This window comes from Callionymus lyra, chromosome 19 (assembly GCF_982586985.1).
Source record: "Callionymus lyra chromosome 19, fCalLyr1.hap1.1, whole genome shotgun sequence".
NCBI classification, from domain to species: Eukaryota; Metazoa; Chordata; class Actinopteri; order Syngnathiformes; family Callionymidae; genus Callionymus; species Callionymus lyra.
This window is the reverse complement of record NC_141836.1, coordinates 16,915,923-16,935,771: the sequence shown is the minus strand read 5'-3', so window position 1 is coordinate 16,935,771 and position 19,849 is coordinate 16,915,923. Positions and strand designations below refer to the sequence as shown.

The 19,849-nt window shown below is 38.0% G+C and overlaps 1 protein-coding gene across 1 annotated transcript in view; it reads left to right on the top strand.

Moving 5' to 3' along the window:
- The window catches only part of tafa5l (TAFA chemokine like family member 5, like), a 50,189-nt gene extending 34,051 nt beyond the window's left edge, over window positions 1-16,138 (top strand). Inside the window, exons 4-5 of the mRNA XM_087782118.1 lie at window positions 10,963-11,008; window positions 13,756-16,138. Of these exons, the coding sequence (XP_087638244.1) occupies window positions 10,963-10,986 (24 nt within the window). The 3' untranslated portion in view covers window positions 10,987-11,008; window positions 13,756-16,138. The remainder of the gene's footprint in view (window positions 1-10,962; window positions 11,009-13,755) is intronic.
- Window positions 16,139-19,849: the final 3,711 nt, after the last annotated feature.

Below are 19,849 nucleotides of genomic sequence, written 5' to 3'. Positions count from 1 at the left end.
GTCTGTTTTTTAAAGGGCTGGTAATTTGCCCCTTATTAGATTTACCTTTGTCTCTCAGTGAGGTCCAGAGATCCCTTTTATGAATAGATCGCTGAACAGTGTTTGTAGAAAAAGTGCAGTTAAAAACAATTTAACTGCAAATCATCCAACTAATGTGTAGATTTAAGTGTGTCCTAAAAAGATGTTGGACTATATTGTATCATCAGTATGTGTATGTTATAGTATGTGTCTGTATAAAACTCTCTTCTTTGAAATATTTACATTAGAAAATATAAGTTATTAATTTTTTTTATAAAGCTTAAGACATTTTTATTTTATATAGGCTTTTCCTTGATTTTTCTGGAACTCCTGTGTTGTTCTCAGTATTATCTTGACTTTTAAAGTATATATTTTGAGTATTGTTTAAGCGCTTTGTGACCCTAGTGCTTAAACCCCGTCCACAACACTTTGTCTGGAGATGAAATCTTGTTTACCATAACCATACCTGCTATGATTGGTCAACCATTGAGGTTTGTCACCGCACGTCATCAATTCCCGAAAGCCTCCACTTCCAAGGGACTCGTTGAACAAAGCATAGTGTGATCAAAGCTGGCTGAAGGACGAGTGAAGCCCACGTCATTATGGGCTTCATAACCTCTTGTTCGCTGAGATTTCAGACGGGGAAGAACTTTGTAAAGTAGTAATTAAAAAACATCATCGTGATCAGGGACTTACTGTGTCTTGGAGACAAAGAATGGATTGTTGGGTTTTCACATTAGCTGACCTTCAGGATTCCTCAAAGACCTCAATGTGAATCAATTGTCGTACAAAAAAAAGGATAATTGTTGGAACGTATAACAATTAATTGTGTATTCAAATGTATAGCGTTTATTATATATTAAACAGTTATTTATAGCTTGACACGTTTATAAAAGTTAATCTTGAAACTAATATTCCAAATTGCAAATAATCAACAGCACTGAAATACAACATGAGAAACTTGGAAAGCAAAAGTAGCAATAATAAAATGAACTGTTTTAATCAAAACACGTTCACACTTCGAAACACAGTGATCTAGTAAAAAAAAAAATTGCTGAATGCTTTTATGAACATCGCATAAATGATGTTGGTTCATCATTTCCAAAGAAACGCGTAGTAAACCTGCAGAGGTTGGAATTTGATTAGGCATAAATTCATTTTGAATTGCGCATTCAACTTCTTAATTTGCCTTAAAAGCGTCGAGGTGATGCGAGAGAGTGACTTACAGGGACATGATGGTGTTTTTGATGGGGCACTTTCCGAGGATTGAGTGGTTAAGATACTTGAGATGAAAGTGATTTCAGATGTTGACAGATGTTTAGCTTCGCCGGCTCTTTCGCGGAATTTTTCTGCACTGCCTGGAATACTGATAACAAGAAGGGGTTGAATATATTCAACGAGCGAAGCCAAGATATTCCTGTTAAACTGGAAGTGGTAAACCGGAGAATGGCGAAAGTATGACATTCAGATACTGATCACAGATGTTCGTGGATGATTCATCTTTGTTCCTTCAGGGAACATCTGTGTTGTTGTTGTTATTAAAAGCTTCACCATCTAACATAGACAGAAAATTAATGATGTACCTTGAAACTCCTTTGTCAAAATACTTTTATGTAATAGAAGTTTACAAAGAATTATACAAAGCGGCTAAATTAATTCCAGATGTATTGTCAAAGTGCAATCATTTTTTCTATCCTCATCGGGTTGAATCCTCCTGCTTGTCCCTCACCGTATTGTTTTTTTTTCTGCAGCTGTTGCTACCAATTTAGACCAAATGCATCACTCAACCGTAGAGACGGCGCTTCTCTTTGCAGGGCTGACTGATTTCCCCAAGAGCCTCTCTTTCTATTCCGTACGATATATTTAAACCTCTAATTTACATGCAATAGTCGTTTAAGCGTAATTGTACCACACAACGGAAAAGACCATGATAAACAATCGGGAAAGACAGGTAATGAGAATACGTCTTCTTTCAGTTTTTTTTCCTCTACAAATGATTCCCAACGGGACCATTGATTTTTCAAAAAACACTGTTTTCTGACTCATTCCTGGCTACATAAGCGTCCATTCGACCTGCTTTTTTATGTCGGTAATTTCCCTTTGTTATTCATTTGGTTGGTACATGTTCCTGCGTTTCGCCCTCTGGACCTCTCATATGAAAATAATTTACACAGTGGGACACCATTTTATATGAAGGTGGTCTTCACCGCTAAAATCACTTTCATTATCTGCCACGCCTCAGCCTGCGGTGTTCATTCAGTGCAAATGCAGAGCATAATGAGTGCAAAGTAAAGTAGGTTGTGTCTAAAAAGGATATATGCAGAGCAGTGTGCCCTGAGAAGAAAAAAAAAAAAGGATGTTATGAATGTGGTCTTGTTTCTGCGACGGCGGGAAAGTGTTTTTCAAGGAAATCTGCGCTGGAGGTCATCGCAGAAGTATTTGCATGTTAAAAATGCATCAAAAAACCAGGGCAGAGCACCGTGTTCTTCAGCAGCCGGCTGGCGTTCACTCTCTCTCTCAGCAAACGCTAAAATAGTGTTGTTGAACAGAGATTCTTAACCCCAGAAGCTTCCAAACGTTATTTTAATTACTTTCTGCACATGTATTACCATGAGTTATAGACATTATTACAGGGATACTTAAAGATATGCCCATCGTTGCCATGGTAACTTGGCTACGAAGGTTTGATTTAGCAGGGGTCACAAAAAAGGAAACAAAAACGACAAGATAGGATTATATAAAAATGAATTGAATACCAAACGACCCAAACAACTTGGAAGAAAGAGAGTATGTTCAGGTGTATTATGGTATTATGAAAAAAGCTAAAACTATAGAAATCATTCTTATTTAATATATATTGAACAAGCTTTACATTTTCTTTAATTTGGACCTATTTGAGTTTTCATTTTTAACAATAAAATTCATGAAATTTCCTTACTTAGTCAGGAACAATATGTTTTAAATTTTAAAATGATGGGGTTGACCTGGCTCTTGACCCTTGACTGAGAGGTCACTTGTCCTTATGATATGATTCACTCATTTTTAAGATCTTTTTTCAAGTGGTTTGGGAGATGGAAAGTCTAAATAAGCTACAGAGTTTACATTCAACTGTTCCACATGTGTGTAGTGTATGTTCTAATGGTTTTACCTTAATGAATATATTCACATTCCTGGGATTACACCGATATCTGATCACTTATTCAGCCCAAGATTACCGGGAGAGTCTGTATAAATCCTTGTTCGGGAATTGGCAGCTCTGTCATGTAGAATCTGACAGCAAATGGATCCTCGGGGAAAGCGACGCTGCAAACGCAACCGTGTTGTCTTTGGATGTGCCAGATGACGGCGAGCTGTAAATGTGTCCCAACACACATCAACCAAAGCGAGGTCACACTCCATGAACAGCTCTCCGTTTCATTTACAGATCTTCTATTAATCAAGCAGAAAAGAAAAATACACCACCTCGGTTTCCTCTCATCTGTTTGTCAGATGCCGCGGCGTGATCATCCATCTTAGCGGGGAGAGCGTGTTGAGTGAAGCAGAAAATATATTGAAATGGGGATAGATTGATGGAGATGTTGAGGAGACCAGAATGATCCACGAGTATCTTTCCGTGTGACTTCTCATTTTTCATGCGATCAGAGGTGGCGGCAGGAGGCTCCGCCGTTATATTTGCCGTTTCCAGTGTTGTTCACGGGCTATACTTGAGAACAAAGGACAGAGGTTTTTGGTGTTTTTGTTTCCCGTGGCACTGCCACATTTATTAAGCTAGTTCTTTTATCATTTTGCCTGCTGTGGGCTCGTCCTCGCTCCCTTCTCTTCCATCTGACAATCGGAGTAAATGTGGTCTCTTCTGCTGTCACTTCCTGCATACTTTACTCCTCTCCTCCATTTGAAGATCTGTCATTGCCGGGCTTTGAACTGCCATATGTGTTTTGCCCTGAACACTGCCTGTCTCCTAAGCTGTGACTGGTATGAAATTGTCAAAGCCAGAGGCCACGTCTGTTGTGCCGCTTCTTTTCATACTTTTAACATTGAGCTGTCTCTCAATTGTACCTTCAGTTTCACGATCCATTTTTACCTCTGTTGGTTTATCCTTTTGTTTCTTTGTAAAACTGTGATTAATGTTGAACTTTAAGAGTGGATGGAATAAGCTCCCTCCAGAGTCCTATTATAGTTTATTATTACTGTTTGTGTTGTCTATAATGCTGTTATACTGTTGTCTTCACTAAGACACAGCTACGTTTCAAGTACAATAATATAAATTCCATCATCTTGAGCAATTATTTTTAAATAATTCTCCATAAGTCTTAAATGAAGTCGGAAATAATCCGGTCGGAAGCCAAACTTCGGAAAACGAACCCCAGTGACCTTATTGCTTTTTGTTTTTATTAAATGTACACTGTTGAAGTGGAGCTGGAAGAGTTTACAATAAATAATGCAAAGACACTAATGTGTTTTAAAGCTGTTGCTTTCAAAAACCTCTCCTTTAAATTTCTACTGTGTTCTTTTTTCTCTACGAACGTCTGTTCTTTATTCATATTATAAATAGTAACCCTTATTGAATTTTCCTACCACAAATCTTTTTTGTATCATTTTTATATCTCCAGCCTGATGTTAATAAAGTTATAATCCCATATTTCTGGTCTGTTTCCAAAGGGATAAAATACAGAAATAGGGTATAAATCGTCATGGATTGCCATCTGTTAATGATCTGAATTTGAGTGCAACAGATTTATTATCAGCTTTAGTTAGCAAACAGCAGATGATGGTGTAAAACACTGACATGTGTCTGTTTAATCCTCCCGCTGTTCGCTCTCGTTTTCTAATCCTTTCCTTTTATCTTAAATATATTTGTCTTCCAATTCCATCTTCTCTTTCCTCCCTGGTGTCTGAATAGTATTTAATATTTGGAGGAGCGTTGGAGACAAATGAAAAGAATTGACAAGGGACAAAAGCCTTGTCAAAAAAATACTATTTAGAACAGTAGTCTTGAATTTAAATTGCAGGGAATCATCTACGTTTATACTCAAACGATTGAAGGGAATAAAAAGACGGATTGTTTCCTTTCAATGTGCATTAAGGGACAAAGTCCTACAATTAAGAACAATAACAAGGTATAGACTAAATAATAACAAAAGAAAGAAAGAAATTAAAAAATGGGCTACAGGGCTGCATAACTGCAGTCGAGGGCCCCGGGGCCACATTTTGCCCTGTTTTAGAGCCTTAAAATGGAATCTCTGGGCATTGAAAACACATAAAAAAAATGTATGAAACCTTAATTTAATTTCCCCTTGACCCTGTTTTGCACCTCACTCACTAAAGAGGGAGTCTATTTGATATTTTGAGACACTTTATTTCTAAGCTTTCCAATTAGGAATATATCACCACCTTGATGACGCAATTTGTCGTTTTGCATGGAGTTCATTTTGCCCTTTCACGGTGAGACGAGGGCGCGGGAAAACGGAATGTTTGACAACCTTCTATATTCAGCTGTTTGAGCATCCAAGGCCCCTCAAGCCACTCTTTTCATCACCCTTGTCTGGAACAACAGCAGGCAGCTCCGTTCTGCAATAAAAAAAATGAAAAAAACGGCTAATCCCTGTCTTTCTTGTAGACTTTGTGTAAACAAGCCTTGTAAACATGTTTGGGGAAAGTTGTGAAAGCCTTTACTTTTAAAGTACCTACACCTAAAGTAGCTGTGATGTGTTGACTCCTCTCTAAGGCCTTGAGTGCGAGGAAAACATTTCATGATTAAAGAGCTCGTTCCAACTATCGGTGCTTTTTGAAATGCTAGAAAAGAATCCGTCATCTAAACATTCACAGTTCAAGGCCACCTGTGTGTGCTTCAAATAAACAAGTTGACGAGTTATGATAAGTAACATTTAGTCAAGGAAAAATGGACTCGAACAGACTCCTATAAAATACTGTTTTTTTGTTTTTCACAGAAAACGGTCGATAGTTGTGAGTAACTGAAGTTAATAAAAATGTCACAATCACAAGGAAATCTCAGAGGATCACAAACCCTGAGTTGAAAAGTGATAAAGTACATTATTTACAGCGAAACATCAAAGGCGAAGAGGCTTTAAAGAGTAGCTAACGTGAAAAAAAAAACAACTCTCCTGACTGACATATTTCAAATGTTGATGTCTTCCTCTCCAAGATGCAGTAAGTCTCTCATCATGACGACGTTTTGAACGTGTTACTTTATAAAGTTCTCCCCTCACTTACCCCTGTTCGATCTAGCTGTAATCACGCCCAGCTTTGTTTATACAACTAGTATCTCGGAGATGTAGGCTTCCAGGATTGATGACATACGGTGACAAACCTTGATGTTTCCAATCAAAGGAGAGTGGGTGTGGTTATGGTTAACAGGAGTTGTGAGTCCAACATCTATTCAAGACACAATTATATCAACACATTAGTTGCCATTTAAGGACAATGGATTTTTCCCAGGGTTACATTAAATGGTTGGTGTGAAACGAGAACAACTGGGATGGAAGACATTCACCGACTATCGCAATATATTTATTTATTAAATCGAATTGTTAGACACAAGCCTTGGCGGTCCACCAGAAAATTTGAGGACCCCTGTGGCTTAAAATTGTTGAAATTAATCTTCAAGGTTTTTCACTATTTGCCTGCATCTGTTATTTACGACTAGATCACATGTTTTAGTTGTTTTTTTACATACACACGAAGATGTTAACTAAGAGTCGTGCCAAATATTGCATTATCACAGTTTATGTATTGGTCTTGTATATAAGCTAAGAAACGTTTTGAGACACAACTAAATTACTATTCTAAAAATAAATATTTGTACTTTAGTTTAAAGTATAATACGACTTGTGCATCTCCACTATGCTAGATGGTGCCAATAAATTATATAAAATTAAATAATTTTGGCTTAATGTCCATCATTTTGGTTTGTTTTTTGTTAGCTTTGTAGGATAACGCAATCAAACTATTGCGAAATTGTAATATTACCTAAGTATCGTGATGCGTGTTGTATCTTGAGGTTCTTGCCTATACTTTACCATACTAGCAACTTTTCTGTGTTCTGCTGATGACGAGCTTGGAAGAGAGGTTTATTTCCAAGAAAAACTGGCAGGAAAGCATTATATTTAGCACAGTGATGGCACATTGCTGTCTCGATAATGGCAGGGTGCTCTGCCCGGGAGAGTTTTTCAGCTTGTAGTGCCACCAGACATGCAATCTTTACTTTCTTTCCCCCTCAAGGCCTGAGAAAACAAGCTAGGGCTGCAGCTGTGACTCGTCTTCTGGCTCCCGTGCTTAATGGTACCTTGGCTTGGGATTTATTTGTGTCTTATGAGGCACGGAATGTATCTTAAAAACGACTTTGATCCTAAAATATGCTGCGTTGATGATAAGGATGGAAGTTAATTGAATCCCTTAATATTTTTTCTGCCAATCTCTCCTGGCGCTGGTTCAAAGATCCAGGCAGTGCACTGCTTCTGAACCGAAGAACTTTATCATTCATGCGCAGAGCTCAGTGTTTACAAGTGGTGATGAGAAGAGGGCACCTCAAGCTCAAAGTCGAGGTCAAAATGTTTCCATTTCAATGCGACGTAAGCAATTAAGGAAGCGCTTATTAGCTTCCTCGCTCGGTATCTGTGGATCTGCCTCCTCCCTCGTGCCAGCCAACATGTCTTCCACGTCCTTGGAATTTGTGTGCACAGGCGCCGAGAAGTGTTTACGGGTGCAAATGGTGATCAAGCAGCCTCACTTGCACATCCACTCCTGTGGCTCCGCACTCACCTTGTTACCCTTTTAATTAGAGGAGCAGTTAATACTGTCGGCCACTTCTGCTGCCTCAGCGGCCCGACTTCCAGATTCCCTTCTGATCGATCGATACCTGAGAACGAGTCCGCGACAGAGATGAGAAAGATCTTCATGACGCTTCGATTAAACTCAATCTTCACAAAGAAGGATATACAGTAGGATCTTGAGCGTGTTTTATTCATTCGCGTGGCCCTGATCTTTGAATGTAAATGTAATCAAAAAGCGAAGGGGTTTTTGCTCTGAAGATTCTATTGTGTCTCCCTCTGCTTTTATACCGTCCAGCCGCTTGGCCCAGGTGCTCATTTCTACTCCTGTTTTGATTTTAAGATGCAGTGGAAGTACTTAGCATTTAGATGACATGCTGCCGGAGAGGTGTGATGGATCAGTGCCTTTTCACAGGCCTGATTTTCGTTGACAGTGCTGGGCCTCAGCCGGTATCTGGACTGGCAGGAAGGAATACTATCACTGTTTGTCACTTTACATTAGGAGGCAAACTTTTGTCGCTATAAGATGCTTTTTATAACTGAAACATTAGAATCTTTTGCAGGTTTTACCTCCGTCGCTTTATTTCTCTCTCATCAACCCATTTCATACACATCTACTCAGGAAAAGAATACTGTCATGACCAAGGATGGGGATCTTTGAGATCAGTGGTGGGCAATTGCATTTCCTCAGAGGCCACATTTTATAGAGGCCATCGAGTGGGTGAAAGTAATAATAATACAAACAATAAAGTATAAACTCAATTATTTAAAAGAAAGCTTAATATACTAACAATAATAATATTTTATTTTGTATTACTTTCTTTTTAAACCTTACGTATCTGTAAATATAGGTTTTTTTCCAAATATGATTAATATTGACTTACTGGTACAGCTTTTTAAGGGAAATTAAATACTTACAAAAAGAGAATGATGAAAAGTCCAAAAATTCATATTTAAAGACTATTAATTCTCTCTAATAGAAATAAATACAAAGTCAAAATGTTAGTTTCTACCTGATCCTTGTCCTCATGAGGGCCAGATCAATACAGTCAAAGGACCAAATTCAGCCCCTGAGCCGGACTCTGATTTTGCCGAATCACAAAACAAGGCTGATCAAGAATTAATGAATCAATGTGTCCAAAAACACATGTTAAATTATATAAGTCACACTTAGAACGCAACTCAAAGTGGATTACTACCTGTTCTGTCAGTATCATTTGGGAGAGAAATTTGTGCGCATGTTGGACGTCCTTCGCGTAGTTCCAATGTTGCTGCAAAAAACTATGACTACTTTTTAAATGCACGTTAAATGTTTGCGTTTTCAGATTTCATTCAGGAAAAATTGCCACCGAAGCGGAAACACAATCTGTTGCTTTTTGTCCTGGTGATTACTGCTAGTGTTGTAACTGGTGCAATTACGGTGTACAGAACACTGGGATCCATCCCAAGTCATGATAAGAGATTGAGGCAAAATTGCGAGAACAAGTGGGCTTTCATAGTTTTTTCTGTATTCATGATAAGGAATGTAGCCAAATCATTCATTTGGTACTCAAGAGTTTTCTGGCTTGTAAGTTCCTGAGTCGGATGATAAAATATCCCCTTCTGTTCTAGGTACAAACAAGTACACTCTCGCTTGTGAATATAGTTTTTCTCTAATGGTTTAAAATCTCCCAAATACAAATATACTTGTTCACTTCTATTATTGATCATAAACCAAAACTTAAATGGCTGAAGCTCTATCGTGTGAGCAGAAAGAAACAATAGAGGCCACACTCTCGACTGCTGATCTGATCATAGATAGAAAGATGGAGAATTTTATCTAAGGTGTCATATCATAACACAGATTTAGTAAGACTATATTGTAGAAAAGAAAAACAGATACCAGTGAATCAACAATAAGTGAATCACATAATGCGAGGAAAAACTTTTTTTTTTTCAAACTGTATTGATATTAAACGGTACTTTATAAACGTATTTATTCATTTTATTTTATCATAGTTCCTTTATTGTTTATATTTTAATTAAGTGTATTTATAATTAAATATTTCAATATTTCATTTACAATTAACAAGGAAATATTCACAGCGTTTGTTCATTTTGGTGTTGCAATCAAACTTCTGGCCACTAGATGGCAGCAACCATTACAGGAACAATGAAATCCGTCTCCATCTTCTTTTAAAACTGATGTTTCTACATATGTTGTCCATCACTTCTATAAATTCAACCAAACAGTCGATGTCACTGAGATCCCCTAAAGTTGTTACAAATATTATCAGAATCTGAAACTTGTATTGCCAGTGTTGTAATCACAATATAGGATTTTTATTTTTTACAGAATAAAATAATTAAATAAGATGAAACAAACACACACAAAATAAGCAATAGAAAAACAGAACCAAGGCAGTGATTCTTCAAGTGTATGCACCAGGTTAGATTTTACTTTCATTCAATGACATTTTTTTCTTTTGTGTTGTATGAACCGTGGCTCAAAAGGTTTAAGTAAAACATTAGTTCTTTGTACTTTACACAGTTTTTCAATCCTGTGATATGAAATGCATTTCAGTCTCCAGACGGCTACCTCAATCCAGAGAGAAAAAAGCAGCGACTGCTGATTGGCTAAACACACCATTAGCTCTCCGATTATGATTAGACGAGTCATTATCTCCACAAAAGAGGCTCATTCACTAATATCAAGAAAGCATGGGAGCTATTTTGCTCCTGAAGCCCAAGGAAATGCAGTGCGCTCATGTAGAAAATGTCCAAGGCAAGATGTTGTTATTCACAAAAAGCCTGATGGGCTTCATCACCGCCCTCTTTTCCCCGCATGTGTGATTAAGGGTTCCATCTGTGTGATGTTGCAATATACAAAAAGGGTCTTGTAGCTGTTAACGCGAATGATGGGCCGACCATTACTCACGTATACATTTCCCGGTGTTGTGAAAAAAAAAGCCTGTGTCCTCAGAGGTCGTAAAAAAACAAGGGGGAGGACAAAATTACGTTCATTTTCCACGGTCCCACCTCAGCCGCAGTTGAAAGACGAACCATCTGTGCTTTTAAATGGACATATGCCGCTCTGAGGACAAGGCCAATATGTTAACGGAGGGAAACTTAATAAAATGTTTCTGGACGTCTGTTGACCTTCTACTTTCTCTTACAGCCTTTACCCAAGGCGCCGTCGTAGGATGCAGCGGAACCAACAGACGGTATGTGAGTCCTTAATAACATTTTCTTTAGCGAGCGATTCTAGTAAAGCATGTTTCCTTTTTATCTCCTCTGTGACCTTGACTAAAATTAAAAGCCTCACCTCGGTCTTTAGTATTATTATTATAGTAGAGCTTACACATTAATTACAACTATTATTAATGATTATTTTTAAAAGCACGGTTTGGTTTGCTGAAAGAAAAATAGAAAACTTAATTAATATAAATCAGTTTGATCTGGAATAAATTACATCATCTCAAAAGAAAATGAGGATCAAAAAGAACAGACTTACATGGTCAACCCTGAGTATTTCACATCCTTGAAAATCGGAAAGCATTCAATGGAAGAGTTGCAGGAACGCTGTGCAGTAGCTCAAGGCATGTTCGTTTGAACATGTAAGAAGAGGAGCAGGAGAAGAATGGGAGGTGACCTGATAAAAAAGGGGTTTAATTAAATCGATCCAAGTCAAGCTGTGAAGAGATTCCACAGACGTTTATTGCTATGAAATAAATATGAAGGGGTTGCAACGAGAAGGCTCTGCAGGATCCTACATCTTAAGAGTATCCATTATTAAAAACATCTTTGTTGAAAAATAGTTGGAAAACAAAAAAATCTCCCATGATCTACAGTGTTTAACATACGTTAAGATAAATTTCCTGTTCAGGTAAAATTGAAATAATAGAATAAATCTTTACTGAATTGTTGTTGATGTTGGTGATTAAATATAATCACAGAATGGAGGAAAGGAAATTCAAACTAAAAAAGCTAGAAATGAGTTTCATTGATCTGATGAAAAATGGATGCTTAAATAGCAGTAAATAATGACCAATATTAGAAATGAAAGGTAAGCTCATGATATTTTGTCAAAGTGACCTGTGGTGCTGCAAGAATGCAAGCCTGAAGTAAAAAACAAGTCAAACAGATGGAAATACTGAACAAAAATGGAAAAATATTTCTCTGTTGACTCAAAAATGTTGAGTTTGTATTACTCTTACACCCGCTCTATATGAATTCTACTCATGAATCTACTCTCTAAATCAAAGTTTTTCCCAGTTCACAGACTAAATTTGAGGTCTGCTTGGCAGGTACCGCCATCCTCTTCCATTGCTTTCTGAGCGAAAACCAATATACTGTTTAAATGTGTCTCCAGAAACTCTGACAATCACACTATGGAACTAGTAGCTGCAACGGTTTTATGTTCTGCAAAACAGGGCCATTTGAAATCCGCACGCCTTCTGTCTCCTCGCCAATATTCCAAGATTGATTTCCCCTCTTCCGCTGAGAAAACAAAATGAATCACGCACAATTACCAAGGACGGGGAGAGAAGGGGAATTGAGGGAGGGCGTCATAAATATTTATTTGCCTGCACTGGGAATTTCTGCAATTCTATGTGGATTTGCCAAGTCATATTTAAGTGTCTGAGTGATTTATATTTGCCTTCCTGGGTGTCAAATTTGTCCACTGTCAACTTGAATTATTAATGCATTAACATTTATGAGTCGAGTCCTAAAACGCTCACGGCATGGCTCTGATATTGAAAGGGTCTTGATAAAATGATTGCTTGAATAAAGTCATCACTGGTTTAAGAAGTATTTATGAGCTCAGCCTTTTGTGTGACAGGCTGTTTGCTTTTGGATTGTCTGAAGCCTCCGACTGACAAGAGTGCACCGCCAAATGTTTAGATGCACGAGAAAGAAGCTTGTGTTTTTCTGTGGTTAAGAACCCCAAATGTTTCCAGTTAGTCCTGGTTTGCCAGTAAACTGGAGCAGAGCAGCTGTTGAGGAGTAGATGCTGTAAAGAGGAGGGTGATAAACAAACGGGAATATAATGTTTGAGCATTTCTAACTGGTGAACGACGATGATATTGACGAGAGCCAAGTTTCACATTTTGAGAAAAATAGGTCCACGATTTTTTATGTCTCTGAATTCAAAGGATTGTTGGATTTGTATATATTTTTGGATGAAGGTAATTCATATTATTTATCCATAATAAAAATAAGCCAGAAGATATTTGGCAGAAGATTGCGTTTTTGCAAAGTTTGTGAAGTTGTAGGTCCTGGCACTAACACATTTGCAAAAGTCCTGGAGTCTGACGGTAGATTCAAAAGAATGTTTCGAATTTCTATAGGTTCGTCGGTCAAGTTCTGCAAATTAAGTGAATTAGTTGTAGAAAATGTTATTAGAAACTAGAAAAAAAATGACTCCATGCAAGAAGACACTTCATGCACGTAACTCATTGTTGTACTATATTGCCATATAGTAGCCTCTGGTTCTCAGCCACTCAGATGTGGACTAAATCCAGAATCAACTTTGTATTTCTTTAGTGCTTTTAAACAGGTCCAACTTCAAAATCATCTACAGTAAATGTGCTATAATGTGAAATCATGCAGAACAAAATGATCCAAATAATTCACCAGAATGATTTGTTTCAACACATCCGCTTCATTTCTGGATCGCACAAATGCATTGCTGCTTTTAAGTTGTGTGGTTTTAGGAGAGTATTTGGAAGAGACGACGTCAAGAGAAGCGTTTGTGGAGCATGAAACTATGACGCTGTAGATACAAGCATGAAGGTAAACCAAACCTTACATTGAGTAAGTTATGATGCCCTCAGTGTTGTTACACCATTTACAGCTTCTATAGTTTATTAGATTAGTTTCTAGTGATTCTGCTGCTGCTGTTTATCTCTTTATATAATCAAGTCGATTTTACATCTACATATGAAGTCAAATGTTCTTTTTCTTGCAGGTTCATTGATTTACAAGAGCAACTGAGGCAAACCACTTCACCAGGACGCCCGATCAACGGCCCAGAAGAACTTTATTACGAGAAAAGGATCTACAACAAACATTTTTGCTCTTCATCCTATCTTTTCCAGACTTTCCAATATGCTACAGCCCACTCAATGAAAGTAACAGGAAAGACTCTTTTTCTTTTTTGTTTTAAGGGAGGAGCTCGGACTCATGCGACTCACCAGACTCGAGCTTGAAAGTGTCGTTGGATTCTGGTCTGTGTGAGGTTTAATCTGAACTACTAAAGGAAACCCGAAGGACATAATGGACGATGGGAATGTTGGGGAAAAGTGATATAAAGCTTTGAGGGAAGTCAACTTGGACATTTGCGGGCTGGAATGGTGCCAACAAGTATTTGAAAAACGCTGACCTTGTTTACTGCAACACCACTGAACCAACATCAATCTCTGTCTGTTTATCATCGTAAGTCTTTTTTTTTTTTTTTCTCTTGTGTGTGCACCACCGCGTGCACACACCTTCAGAAATACACTGTGAAAGACATATCTGACTCATCAATCATTCTCTTGTTGTATATTTCAAAAACTCAATCACTCACGTCAAATAAAAAGGCTCATTGTTTCATCTAACCATTAGAGCATCACCTTTTCTTTGCTGGAGTTCACCCTGACATAGAGGTATATATGATAGAGGGATATATTGATTATCAGCCGGATCACAAAAGTTAAAAAACCTGTAATTAAGCTCATGTGTGATTCATTGTATTTCAAATTACATGAATTGACTATATTTTGATATGAAATGTTTTGCCCAGCTGGAAAGTTCTATTTGCTGAGTTCTGATGCTTGAAGTGTTTGAAGAAAAAAAAAAAAAAAAAAAAAAACATGTATATATTAAAAGGTGTTTTCTGTTCTGTGGTTCGAATAAGATGATGCAGCACAAGAGAATTGGACACAGTAACATGAACACTTAAAGCGTTTCCGAGTTATCAAAGATGGTGGTTTATGTCGAGAATCCTGCTTGGAAAAGCTGCCAGACTTCGGTGGAATCACGAAGAATAAAGCAGGGACATGTTTTTCAACATCGACAACGTAAAACTTCGCTGTCCTCGATCACTGCAGGTCATTTTGCATCGAAGCACTTGTTACGTCTTTGTTAAAATAATGCAACATCCATTTGACTGTAATAATGCGGCTCTCATTAGGGTAGAAAGTAGACAGTAGATAATGTTTTTGACAGCTAACAATTTTATTTTATTTATTTTTATTTTATTTTTTTCTCTGTTTTGTCCTTTTTGTGAATCATTCTGTCCCCTACAATTTTAATGGATATTAAGGAAAACAAGTGAGTTTATATCAATTTAATTCAATTTAATTTTTTTTTTACTTTATATCAGGATATTTTGGTTTAGTGTTGTGTTATTTTCCCTTTTTGTGAATATGTCTGGCACCCCAAAACAATTTGATTGGTAAATGAGATCATATTAAGAGAAAATAAGTATATATATATATATATATATATATATATTTTTTTTTATTTTATTTTATTTTGGACACACCTTAAAATAATATTTTATATTGACTACTATAAACTCCGTCTTAAAATAAATGTAATATATATATATACTGTATATATATATATATATATATATATATTAAATAGCAGTTTCTCTGTTGAGAAATAAGAAAATTCCACACATGAGCTATAAAAGTGAAGTTACTTTTTTAATGGTTTTGAATTAAATCACTTATTTTAATGTATGTTGGTTTATTTTGTCTTTAACCGATCACATTTTCCTTATGTCCAAATATTAACAGAAGCAAAAATAAAAAGTGTATCTGGAGAAAAAAAGACAGTTCCAGATGGTTCGAAAATTCAGAAAAAAAATATAGAGAAACTAAGGATGATGAAACAATACAGGCGCATAAGTCAAAATGCTTTTTTTGGTATTCCAGCCTTAAATGATTATTTAAAAGTCAGTGTTCATCAGACTTGTCTTGCAATGGGGGAAAAAAATCAACTACTGTTGACCTCTGACCTCCTGAGAAGTGATAATAAAAGACGATTGAAAAATTCTACTGCCACAGAAATGTATTTTTTTTTAACTTTCAAATTAATTAATTGTACATTTTCACACACTTAAAATGTTTTAAAACCCTCAGACTACAACGAGTAAAAGCAACATGTGCACCAGATTGAACGAGCTCAGAAAGGTCGTGACGGTATCCGTGTGAGATACAGGTGTTCATATTAGTGTGTCCAAAAAAAACTGTCCAGTTTCTATATTTTAATTTGTTTGTATTAAGATTCCTGTACATCTCCATTGTAGTGTTTGCTTCTATAAAGAGAGGAATTTGCTCCTCGGAGCTGCAGCGTGTCAACCTGACGTCTCTGTGTCTTTCTATGTTCGTGAAGATAACATTTCCAACCACTTTCCCAAAGCTCTGAATATCCTTATTTATCCTCCCCTTTGCAGCCCTCGCTCCATAAATAAATTGTCTCTTTGATGCAAGCTGCTGTCAATCACTGACGATGACTTGCACACAAGGACGAGGAATCGGATTTTAGCTGAATGTAGGAATCAACAAATACCAAAAATAAAAGAACCTGCTGGCAGATGTGTCGTCCTCCTGCAGCTCTAACACAATAGGACCCAGAACTCAAATTGCCGGACTATAATTGGTTCGGTGGCCACTTGCTGCTTCTATTGAAATATATTTTTTTATCAGACTTTTTATAACGCACTTCAAGAGAAGCTTTGGCCTGGAAACAATGAACGAGCTACAAACAACAGCTGCCTGCGTTCAAACCGGAATATTCCCGGAATAGCAGAACTATGGAAATGTGCCGCACCAGCAAAAGAAGGTAGAATAATGAATCTGTCGTTAACACTCGCATCTGATTATTGTCTCCGTTAAAAAGGAAAAACCTCGGGATGAAAAGTGCTAGAAAAGCTCTCGCCCTAAAATATGACGGAGTAAAGCTTTAAACGGAAGCTTCTCTCGCGGCACGTGATTTGCTAAACATGTGTATCGGAGCGGGTGTTTATCTTAGCTGAGTTAAAACATTTGCCTAATTCCAATTTCACACCTTTTGAATATTCACATCTCCGATGCCTCGCTCCACATTTTATGACTTGACGATGGAAACGCTCTGGGAAGGTGTTCGCGGAGGCCGAAAATTAAAATGTCGTTCTCGTAATAGTGTTGATATATTATGAAACTGTCTTCTGTTTAAATAATAAGCAGACTCAAGAATGGGGTCAAAAACCCAGATTCTTATACATCGAATTAAAACAATCTTAATATCTGGAGATACTTCGCTAACCTGATGTCAGATAAGACTTGGCATTGTAATCTGTATTACTCTGGGTTCACCAACCTTTTTGCTACTGTGACCTACTCCACAACACTGTGTGACCCGAGGGGCCGCAATCAGTTTGTTACACACTATTGAAATGATTTAAAATATATTTGTATTGATTGAGCTACTCTGTTGAGTGTGTTATCAAATTTGCTCAACCACAGGTATAAATGTGTTAATAGCTTCCTGTGTATTTGAGCTTTGCTTGGTCTGTGTCTCGAATGGAAAGTAGGATCTATTTTATTGGGTATTGTATTGATTGTTTAAGCACTTTGTGACCCTGGTCTACAAAAGCACTCTATAAATATTACTTTCTTACTTTGTTGGCTTCATTTAAAACCATTTGTTAGTCATTCAGTCTGTTTTTTCCAGTTGTGATCTTTGTTCTTGTCAGATCAATAACTTATGATGGAGTATAAAGATGCAACGGAAATAGTTATTCCTTCAAAGTATAATCGGACATATTATGAGAAGGTTCTGCATTAAACTCTTCTTGCTGCAAGTAAAACTTTTGTGACTTTCAATGAATAAATTCTGATCTCTAATGTCTGCTCAGGAAGTTACTCTTGACCAGTCAAGATGCTGGTTTCTATCAAGATTTCATTTTAATGTAATCTAGTAATTAATGACTAAAACACAAACTCTGTGTGAGACCCTCAAGTCCGGGGCTCCTGCTGATACAGCAATTTGGTGAGTAGTATTTTTAAAGCGGTTGTTTTTGCCGACCGTGCTGTTTAATTGTTGTCTTTTTTCTTCTGAAGATCAGTCGCTGAAAATATTGCATTAAACTGGTCCATGGTTCACAAAGGTTAGGGACCACCTCTCTTGTCATGCTTACACCAAAATTCACGTCTTTATGTCTGTACTTAAGTACTTAAAACGTAACACTTAATAAATGTGGGGGGTAGGGTTCTTCAAGTTAAAGGTGAGATATACTGTAGGAGGCTTTCCCCGACGAGAGGTCTGACAATAATTGGAATTCCAATCCAGTAAAGTAAATCCATGCCGAGCAGAGAAAGATGGCACCTCTGGTAGATCTAGCGAGTGAATGAACCCATTACAGAGATGGATCAAATAATCGATTCGTTTTCTACCGCTTATGTCTTTATCTGGGTTCTTGGGGGTTGAGGGCGGAGCTTATTTCTGTCGCTTTGGGTGGGAGGCAGGGGGACGGACGCCAGGCGTGCAGAGACAATTGACAAACACACACCTTATTGACACAACGCGTCAGTGTGAACCCACACGAGCACAAGGAGAGCAAACGCACTGTAAAGACGATGGCCGCCTCAAGCTGTAAACAAACGTGCAAGCTTAACTACTCTGGATCAATTCAGTTTGTGTTCTTTATATTTGCTCTTTGAAAATGGTGCATGGAAGCAACCTTCTAAACAGTCGGCGCCTAAGTGGACACGGGGAAAAAAAAAAACAACCTATTTACCGATCCATCGTGCTAATGAGCAGCAGGTGACTCGCGAGGGACCAGCTAGCGCGGCATCATTACGCGGCGGAGGTAAAAAGATGCTTATCCGAACGCGGCCGCGCTTTACATCCTGCTCCATTACGTCTGCACTCACCGGAGAATATTTGATACCAGAAATACAGTAGTTAGAAAATGATCTTGTCAATTGCTTACTAATTTAATTCCTGCTTCCTTTTGATCCTATTGATGAATTGAAAGACATTTCGGGATACATGTCTTTGCTTCCTATAATACTCCTCAGGCGTTTAAATTTCGCAACTCTACCTTTTTCTCTTAATCCGAATATTAAATCTTGTGTTATCTGAGGGGTCAAGGTGGCCCGAATGAGGAAATTGAATCTCTTGTGTTGCTTTTGGGTCAAGATGAATGCTTCCATGAATACATTTGCAGTGGTGGAGGTTGTTCACCTTGACCCAAAAGCAACACAAGGGATAAAGCAATTGCATTTGTTATCAGGCCTTCGGGTCACCTTGACCCTGAGATGACACAAAGGGTTAAAGTGCTTGCCCTATGGCAACCATGGTTAAGCTCCAGCAACCCACAAGCTAAATATTTGTTTCGTTTTATTGTATTTCTGAAAAGATATTTGCTCGTGAAAATGCTGGTAGAGTTTTGACAACAGAAGTATTTAGAGATAAAGCGTGTGAAGGCTTAAAATAGGCCAAACCCCATCAGCTGCGCACAGCTGTTTAAGCCAGCGTCTGAAGCTATTGTATTTTTTTTTCCGGGTCCATTCTCTCGACGTCAGTGTCAGATTCATGTCTGTTTACGTGGAAGTATGAGCCAGAGCGGCGCCGGGCATTATCCATCTGACAGCAGTGGATGTCAGAGGCAGGCGTGAAGCAGAATCAAGTGTCATTCATACTGTCTGAGTGATTCCCGTGGAGGGAAGAGAAGGGGTTGGCGGGGGGGGGGGGGTGATAGTGGTGAAAGTTTCCTGGCCCTCGAACGCATCTTCCCTGCGTCCTCCTGCCAGGAGACGTCTCCAGGGAGGCCAAGGATGAAGGTGTAAAATGGTCGTTTTGCTGGAGCAACACAAGCTAATTCATCATTCTCCAGGGGTCAGACGATGCTCCCCCTGTAGTGAATTTTAATGTTGTTTTTTATGGCTCTTAATAAACTCTATTTTGCTGCAAGCGTTTATGCAGAAGAGCACAACATCCTTCACTCGCCTCATTTGGTGAGTCAAGGAGAGAGGGGGTGAGGGGGAGAGGGCAGGAGCTGAATTCAACCAGTGGAGCCACTTTAT